At 25.9% G+C, this 9110-nt stretch overlaps 1 protein-coding gene across 1 annotated transcript; it reads right to left on the bottom strand.

Moving 5' to 3' along the window:
- Nucleotides 1-800: 800 nt before the first annotated feature.
- Nucleotides 801-8316, bottom strand: LOC122714287. The gene is made up of 12 exons (XM_043935510.1): nucleotides 7907-8316; nucleotides 7263-7397; nucleotides 6437-6529; nucleotides 6056-6220; nucleotides 5858-5989; nucleotides 5282-5472; nucleotides 4507-4707; nucleotides 3617-4027; nucleotides 3032-3313; nucleotides 2607-2790; nucleotides 1148-1590; nucleotides 801-971 (listed from the first exon to the last, which is right to left on the bottom strand). Exons 1-12 carry the CDS (start codon nucleotides 7998-8000, stop codon nucleotides 801-803), a joined length of 2502 nt encoding a protein of 833 aa, XP_043791445.1. The 5' UTR covers nucleotides 8001-8316.
- Nucleotides 8317-9110: the final 794 nt, after the last annotated feature.

Below are 9110 nucleotides of genomic sequence, written 5' to 3'. Positions count from 1 at the left end.
ATCAAAGAGAAAATGATTCCACGTATTAAAGTAAGTCAATATAATAGAATCTTTTAATTTGAAGTTTCAATTTTAAAAAAATGAATATTCGTATAATTTCATTTTTATAAATCCAAATTAAAAAAAATTAATATACAAATATTTATATTATTCTTTAATCAAAAATTATTTTAAAAGGAACTTTGAATGATAAATTTGTTGTATTTATCATACTTTTGAGTTTTATAGGTTAGAAGTTTCTTTTTCTTTATCTTTTTAACATTTTTATTTTTTATAAATGAAATGTCTATATTAATCTAGATGAACTTATTATTTTTTCGAAGTATAATTTTCGAACAAATTAATCATGTAGATATGTATTTTACATTCAATTATGGAAATGCAATTATAATTGTAAAAAATATGTATAATTATATACAAATATTTCGATATATGAGAAAATTATAAGATATAATGAAATAATGATTTTATTTTCCCATAGAATAATTTATTGTTGATAGATGCATTCAATAGAAATAGAAATCTGGAGATCTTATTTCGTGGCGCAAGAACATGCAATTCGATTGAATTAGAACAATCATCGTTTTTTCAAAGATCTCTGTTCTTGCTTGCTAAATGATTTTATATATATTGAAAGATTATTAAATACTTCTACTTCTTTTTATCATTTAGAAAAAAAATAAATGAAGAGATAGTAAATATTATATAACAAATTTTATGTAAATATATTGCAAGTTTTATTTTTGATCTTGAAATGATATTTTTATATTAATTGATTCTCATTAAAGCTATAATTTCATTTAATTATTTTTTTTATTATCTTTATATTTCATACTATCGTATTCGATATAGGTATAATCTGGAAGAGCAACGTCACCATTGCTAGAACCATAACTGGCCAAATTATGAAAGGATCGAATAGTAGGTTCCTCGTTTGCATAAATTAGTTCAGATGTCCTCGATTCTTTTTCCTGATGAAATTAAAAAAAAAAACGATTTTAATTTTGTATTGAACAATTACAATTAGTGTTAAAACGGTTTAATATAAATATATTTATCATATATATATAAAAGCATTAATATATTTTTTTGAACATATATAATTCAATTTTAAATTTTAAATATTAGATTTATTTATAAAAAATACCTGTTGTGGTTTCTGACTTAATTTTGTTGTGGTCGTCGAAATTATTTGATTTTTAGTAAAAATCTTATTAAATTTTTCTTTTTCCAAAAACTCTGCATCATATGAATTGCTATCATTATTTAAAATTTTTTCTGTAGAATTGTTATATGATTCAACTTTCAAAGATTTAGACTTATCAGATGATTCGTTTGCAACGTTATTTAGAATAGACGATGTAATTGAACTTTCATCGGGATTCAGTTCTATATCTTTGTTCTCAGCAGCGATTTCTTCATTCACGATTTTCATTAAGGTTTCTAAGTAAGGCAAAAAACTCTCATTGTTCGGTTCAAGAAAGAGATTTAAATCCATTTCTTCATCGTTTTCATTATCCATTTGTTGCAATGATAATCCTAAGTTGCCATCGTTCATTTTATTCGATTGATTAGATAATTCAATGTTATCTAAAATAAATATATATTTTCTCAAATCCAATAAGTTAATTTTAATAGATTTACTATTTTTGCAACTAAAAATTAAAAATACTTCCAAACTCGCAATTGTTAAATAATTTTTATTTTCATAATTATTCATAAATTTCATAAATCTTGATTCTTATATTAATTTTTCATCAAAAAACGAAAAAATTAAATTTTAAAATCACTATCTTATTTTTTTCTTTTTATCTTTTTAATCAAATAAACTTGCTACAAATTTTTTGTCACCAACATATTAAGAAAAAAAAAAAAAAAGAATTAGATCAAACAAGCGAGGAAAAAAAGAAGATTATATGTTTACATCATCGATGCAGACTTTCTAAAAATACCAAATTGATTCTGTCCTTCTATCGAACGGAAACTAATGAAAGTCAGTCAACGTAACGGTATCATATATGTAGCCAATTAAAAGAATCGCCAATCAAACCGGATTTTTCAGTTATCACGATATTCAGAAATCGTTTGTTCGTAACTATTTTTTTTTTTTCGTTCAAATTGTAACGACTTCACAATTTTTTTTAATCTCGAAATATTAGATTGATTCGTTTAATTAATGATTTATGGAGCGTAACGATATAAATACAAAATAATAAATCATATTTTTAGGCATTTTTCTGCGATCGATTTCAAACGTCCATACATCGAAATATTTTTAATTTAATGAATACAGTTATATATAAAATATATAAAATTATCAGTTAATTTGGATCTCAAAAAAAGAAATAAAAATTTGAATTATGGAAATTTTATTTTATCAAAAATTTTTTGAGTAAGAATGATTTAATAAATAAAAATTCGACGTATAGAAATTTTATATATACGAGAATTTATTTCTTCGATTATAGAGTTAAAAGAAAATTTTTTTATAAATAATTAATGTATAATTACTTCGAGTCATACATATGTTGATAAAAGTTTTTGTTAATAATTATTATCGAACATTTGCATTCATATAAATTGTAATGAAGATGAAGAGAACTTACCTAATTTCTCGGGGGAGATATTATCTCTTGGTTCGAGATTGTCCGTGAAGTTTGTCCGACCGTCATCATTAAGGGATGAAAATTGACTTTCTTTATCCCTAGATACATCTTCGTTATCACGAGTTACCAAAGTCAATTCGAAGTTTTTATCTTCTTTCTCATTTTGTGGAATTTCATGCGAATTCTGTACAGATGAAACTTATTAAATAATATTTATTGATCATTGAAGAATTTTTTTTCATTACTGAGAATATAATAATAGAATTATTATTATTATATATTAATAAATTTTTAAATTTATTAAAATCTTTAAATCTTTAAATTTTATATATAATTTTTTTTTTTTATACATATTCTTTCATATAAAAAATGATTATTCAAGCAAAATTCGCTCGTACCTATAGAATTTATTCTATAAAACTTACGTCTTCGTGATTTTCTTTAATAGCCTTCTCATCGAAAGTCTGTGGCGTGTTTTCAATCGGGGCAAATTCCACAGACTTGAGAAACTTTTCAAACAAATCAACAGGAACATCATCAAAGTACTGCGTCTTACTCGTCAATTTTTCCTCTTCTGTAGGAACAATTGAATCTTCCTTAGAATGCATTTCTTTCTTGGGTAATTTTTCAACGTCTTGGAATTCAGTCCATAGAGACGGTAATTCGTCTTTGGTTAATGATAAATTGTTCTGTTTCTCTGGAACATTCTTTGAAAACAATTAGAATGAAATTGGAATGAAATTCGATAGATCATTGGAATTAAAATTAAGGTGATTATTAATTTTGATCTTTTTTCCATCGATTTATAATATTTCAAAATAAAACTTTGAACTTCGGAATTGATCGGAAAAATTCGGGTAAAATCGTATCGCTCGAGATGTTCTTCCGATTCTGCCCGAACTTTTACGAACAAACCCGAGTCCAGTGACTTTGAAATCTATTTAACGTTTTCATTTTCTAATATTAATTTTCGTTTGTCAAAGATAATTATAAATAAAAAAAATACTCACGAAGGAAAAATTATTATTCCGTTCTTCATATATTTTTTCATTATCCGAAATTACTTTATGATTTTGCACATTAGGATCGTAATCGATAATTTGAGATCTAGTTAAATCTTTCACGCTTTTCACAGGAACTACAAGGTATTGCTGATCGTGAGTATTTTCGATCTTTGGAGTTGGCGACGATAAAAATTGATTTTCTCCGTAAGAAGAATATTTTAACAGATATTTGAGAATCAGGGAAAGATTAGATTCCTTTTGATTCTTTGGATGAGCGATCTCCAAAGGAGTATAGGGTGGTGTCAAAATCTTATTTGGAATAAGAATTTTCTCCAGAATGCTCGTTATGTTTCTTTGCTTTAAAAGAGATTCGATTTCTTTTATTTCTCTGTTCAAATCGTCCAGGGTGGATCCGTTCTGTAATAAAATTAACTTTCTTTTTAAACAAATTCTTTAATCTTATTATCATTGTATCATAGTTAAAAAATCTGAGTATCGAAAAAAAAAAATTTGAAAAATTGTAACGATGGAATATTTTATTATATGGTATTGCTTGAATAAGCTTCCTATCTCATTTTTCTTTGTAGCAAATTCACTTTTTGAAATATTTCATGAACCGTTCTGTACAAGCTATCCCATTTTTCATTTTCATCCAATAATATTGCTTCACTTTTATCACGAACGATTCATCTCACGTCTCACGCGTGCATATTGTACGCCATAAATTTCGATCCAGCCGAATGGCTGGAATTCGCATAACATAATTTAACGATGCGCACGCATAATAAAACACAACTCGCCATCATCGTCGCCATCACGAGTCACGATCGCTAATTCATTTCCCTTTTATCGAATTTTTCATAAAAATTTCTAATTTTTTGAATCAATATACTTACCAAGGTATCGCGAAATGGATTTTCCGCGAGTGTAACGGGTTGTTCGCGTGCTGAAAATATTGGATGTCCTTCGATATCCAGTTTCAATGCTCGCAGCCATTTTCGAAACTCTTCACCTCGAGACAACAGTATCGTTTCCAGCCAATCGTTGTACGCGTCACCAATTGTGTTCTTTATAGATCGAAGCCAATTTTGAAATTGCTGGAAATAAAAAACTTTATCGAAATGCAGATTTTGCGAGGAAAATGAATGGATCGATAAAATGGAGGAATAAGGATTTGATTTTGTATTGTAGAATAGTGGATAATTTAATGATTGTAGGTTTTTAATTTTTTTTTTTTGATGTTCAAAATTTTTAATTTTGAAAATTTGGAAATTTTTTTTATAATTCGTATTGTAAAGATAATTTGATATTCGTAAATTTCTTAATTTTTTTGACATGGAATATATTGTAGATATTTTAATTTTTTTTTGTTTAATTTAAAAACAAAAACTTAGTTTAAAAGTTCGTAGTAAGAAGGGATATAGTAAAGTTTTATAGAAATCTCCCAAGATTTTTAATTTTGAAGTTATCAAAGTTTTTAATGAGAGAAGAAATAGAAAAATTCACATTATTGAGATTGTTAGAAATTTTCAATTTTTTTTTTAATTATGCGATTGGAAAATTAATACTTGAACATCATTGAAATCTTTTTTCTTTTTTTTTTTTTTAAATGAAATCATATAATTTCTCAATGCATCAATGATGGTCAATTTCGTTCGAATGAAATAATACCTCAATATCAACTTGAGAAACATCGTTTTTGTGCTCCAGAGATCTTCTTGAGAATGAAGAATCATTCACTGACACTTTGCAACTTCTTTTAATCTTACATCCATCTGTTCCACACGGTTTTATAATTTCTGCGATACATGTTTGCATTTGTGGACACATCCATCCGCGACAATGTTTATTTTCTTCGTTTTCTGAAGAACAAAAAAAAAAAAAATGAATTTTAATTTAGATACAGACTATTATAGGCTAGGCAAAAAAATTAATTTGCATTAAATATAATCGATGCAGATATCGTTCAAATTCAAGTTTTGTTTTAGTAAAAAAAAAAAAAAAAAAAAAAATATTTTTAATATTTTTTACCAGAGTTATCTATTTTTAAAATTCAAGCTTTTGCGAATTATTCATCCTAATTAATTTTACCAATTGTTTATTATATCAATTTTAAATTTTCGAAATTTTCTTAATCAAAAGCGATTTTTTTTTAAAATATTCGAAAATAAATAAATTTCTTATAGTTATTAATAATTAATTCCTAACTAAGAATTGTAAAATTTAAAACTTTCTAAAAAATTTTACCCTTTTCAATGATGCAATCTGGAGTGTGTTTACATGGTGGATTTGAACAGTTGTTCTCAGGTCTTCGTAAGAAGCATTCATACTCTGATTGACAACCAAGAGTACGACATTTTCCAAACCAAATTTGCATTTCTGTGAAAAAATATTTATATAAAATGCTTAAACGATAATATGTGTTACAGTTGTTAAAGGCGGTACCTTTATTTTTGATGCAGCTTCTTAACAATTTGCAAGGAGGTTCAGCGCAAAACGACTCTCTTAAGACACAGTGGGTTCCTTGAGGACACTTGAATCCGGCACAAGAAGGTGGTCCCTCGTGATATTCTTTTAGAGACACGCATCTTACTATCTGTTGCTCACATCCTAATTGATATTAAATTCAATACTTATTCATAATTCATTTTTCTAATTTGTAATATAATTTATTATAACGTGAATGAATCTTTTTATTTTGCATTAATTATTTGACATAAAATATTTTTTTCAGAAACTTGACTTGATCAGTTTGACTTTTCGTCTTGGTTTTTTTATCAAAGTACTTTCAACTTATATGAAATATGAAAATATGTACGAACTCACTTTCATCCCAACGACAACGGCGGACTTTCATCATGCATGTGTATCCATTGGTGCAGTATACAGCATCACAGCTAGAAGGACCCTTCAAAGATTCTCAAAAGACACGAATGCGCATAAAAATAAAGAATAGAAACTTGCATATGAGAAATCTTTTACATTAATTTAATAATTTATCTACAATATACAAAGAAAATAAAATTTCCATTAACTTAACTCATTTATACGGCATAAAATTATATTTGTTTAATAATATTTTATTATACTTTCTTACTTAGATTAAAAAAAAAATAATTTTTCAATAATTGCAAACTTTGAAGAGACAAAATTTCTATTTCTATTATATTAAATATTTCTATTTAAAAGAGAGAAATGATTCTCATTCAAAGGCGTACAAAAACAAAATTTCCATTACTTCTAAAAAAAAAAAAAAAACTTGAAGTAAAGTAAGAACAGTAAAAAATTATAAAATTCCTCAAATTCATTTACTTTCTTAACACGATTAATATCCAAATATTAAATCCATATTTCTTTCATATTTCAGATTCCCTTGAAAGGATATCTCTTAGAGCACCTCGTAATACAGGTTCCAGAGGGATGCATATCATCCAGGAATTTCATTTCTCCTTTACATCGAATAATCCAAAATCTACCGCGTCCCTGTACAAAGGGATCAAACATCTCGACGCGAGACAATGAATTTACAACTTAAACAACTGTTTCAGATCCATTTACAAAATTGCATCCACCGTTAATCGTTCTTTGTGCGCCTCGCTCTGCGCCTTTAATTAAATTTCATCGACTAAGATGTTGTTGTCGAGACGCTTACCTGTGCGAGATTTCGAGCAGTAGAGCATAGTGGGACAAGGTGGATTTTTGCATCGAAATTTTCTATGTACGCAGTGCTCGTCCTCCTCGCAGTGCAGGTACGGGCATCCTCGATGAACAGGTGCCTGGATCAATTCTGTGTATAGAAGATTATTATAGTCACAATTCGAAACCTGTTAATCTTTGGGAGAATATTTTGGAAAATTGAATTTTCGTGTGTTAAAAAAAATGTCATATTTTTTTAAAATTTCGTTGATTTTTAAAAGGATAAATTTTGGAAAATTAAATTTACATGTGTAAATATGGAATATAAAATGGATTGAAAATTTATTAATCAGTTGCCTTACGTTTCTGATATCTGGTATAATGTTTTATGAAAGTAAAATATTTAGAAAAACAATAAGAAGATATAAAAGAATAGATAAGAAGATATTTCAATAATTATTTTTCAATAGAATATTTAGCAAAACAATAAGAAGATATAAAAGAATAAGAAGATATTTCAATAATTATTGTTCAATTACTTTTAATAATGAAGAATATCATTATATATGGAAAGTTTTCATTTTGTTTATTTCTAATTTTTTTTATGTAGAGTGGAAATTTAAAAAATTTAAAAAAAATTAGAGAACCGAATGAACTCACCTTTTCCGAAAAAAGCCTGAAGATGAACAGCCATGATCAATAGCAAGAGAGAAAACAGTGTAAAGTATGTGAATTCGATATACTTTGGTTCCATAATGATTGGAACATGATATCGTACGTCGTTCGATGGCGACTGCACCTGAATCAAAGCAACCGAAGCAATTGATATGGATAAATTGTGTTTCGATTTAACCTGAGTAACTGGAAACTGAAGAGAACAATCGGTCAGAAGCTTACTCACTCGATGCACTATAATAGCTATTCATCATCTATTTACAAAGATTATATAACGAGTAAAAAATTGGAGACAAATATTTTTATAAATTAAAATAGTTTGATATAAATTAATTTTCAAGTTTAAAAAAAAACTAATATATTAATCTAAACTTGAATTATATTACTGAAAAATAAGTAAAATCAGAAAATGACTAATGTTGAAAATTGTCAGTATTGATATATATATAAAAATTAAAATGAAGACGAAAAATAAAAATTTGAAATAATGAATTATCTCTCGTTTTTCTCGTCTTATAATTGAAAGATAGAAATAGTTCTTGAAAAAGGCTTCTTGAATAAATTTTACGACTACCATAAAATTATAGAAAATATTCGACTATTTATTTGTAACATATTTAGGTGTTTAATACATTAAAAATTAACATATTAGAAAGCACATAAATTATGCAACATCGTAATAGTTTAAGATAATACATGTTTAACATTATCTTGTTCATTACAGGAACAATTATTTTCTTCTTTTTTTATACTATTTTCTAATTGCATGAATATTCGTAGCTATGATAGTAAGCTCGTGTTATATTAATAATATAAATTTTTTTGTATGCTATTTCAATATAACATTTATCTATAAAATTATTAAATAAAACGAAGAAACTAAGTTTCAATATCTATTTGAAGATATTATGTACATATGATAATATAGTAATTTATTTAAATTAATCAAAATACATTAAATAAAAATTTTTTATCTAATTTTTAAAAAAAATATACATATGATATTTTTAATATCTTTTTAAACAAATTTTTTTAATTTTATTTAAAGCCACAATCAAACACGTTCAATTATATCGACTAGATATTTCAAAATCATAAATTCATAAGGAATATAATTTTACGTCATTTTTAAATAAATTACAATCAACAATTAATACGTTTCAAATTTTTATATTCGTTTTATTTATCT

The sequence above is a fragment of the Apis laboriosa genome, unplaced genomic scaffold (assembly GCF_014066325.1).
Source record: "Apis laboriosa isolate Shangri-la unplaced genomic scaffold, ASM1406632v1 scaffold112_cov148, whole genome shotgun sequence".
NCBI lineage: Eukaryota > Metazoa > Arthropoda > Insecta > Hymenoptera > Apidae > Apis > Apis laboriosa.
The sequence above is the reverse complement of the archived record's forward strand: the minus strand, read 5'-3'. Positions and strand labels throughout refer to the sequence as shown.

Excerpts from the sequence above, each read along its gene's own strand:
- LOC122714287 (XM_043935510.1), bottom strand. The coding sequence starts at position 8,000 with ATGGAACCAAAGTATATCGAATTCACATACTTTACACTGTTTTCTCTC. Across the intron at positions 3,314-3,616 it reads GGAATAATAATTTTTCCTTC|AATGTTCCAGAGAAACAGAA; the intron begins GTGAGTATTTTT and ends TTGTTTTCAAAG. Across the intron at positions 1,591-2,606 it reads TATCTCCCCCGAGAAATTAG|ATAACATTGAATTATCTAAT; the intron begins GTAAGTTCTCTT and ends TATTTATTTTAG.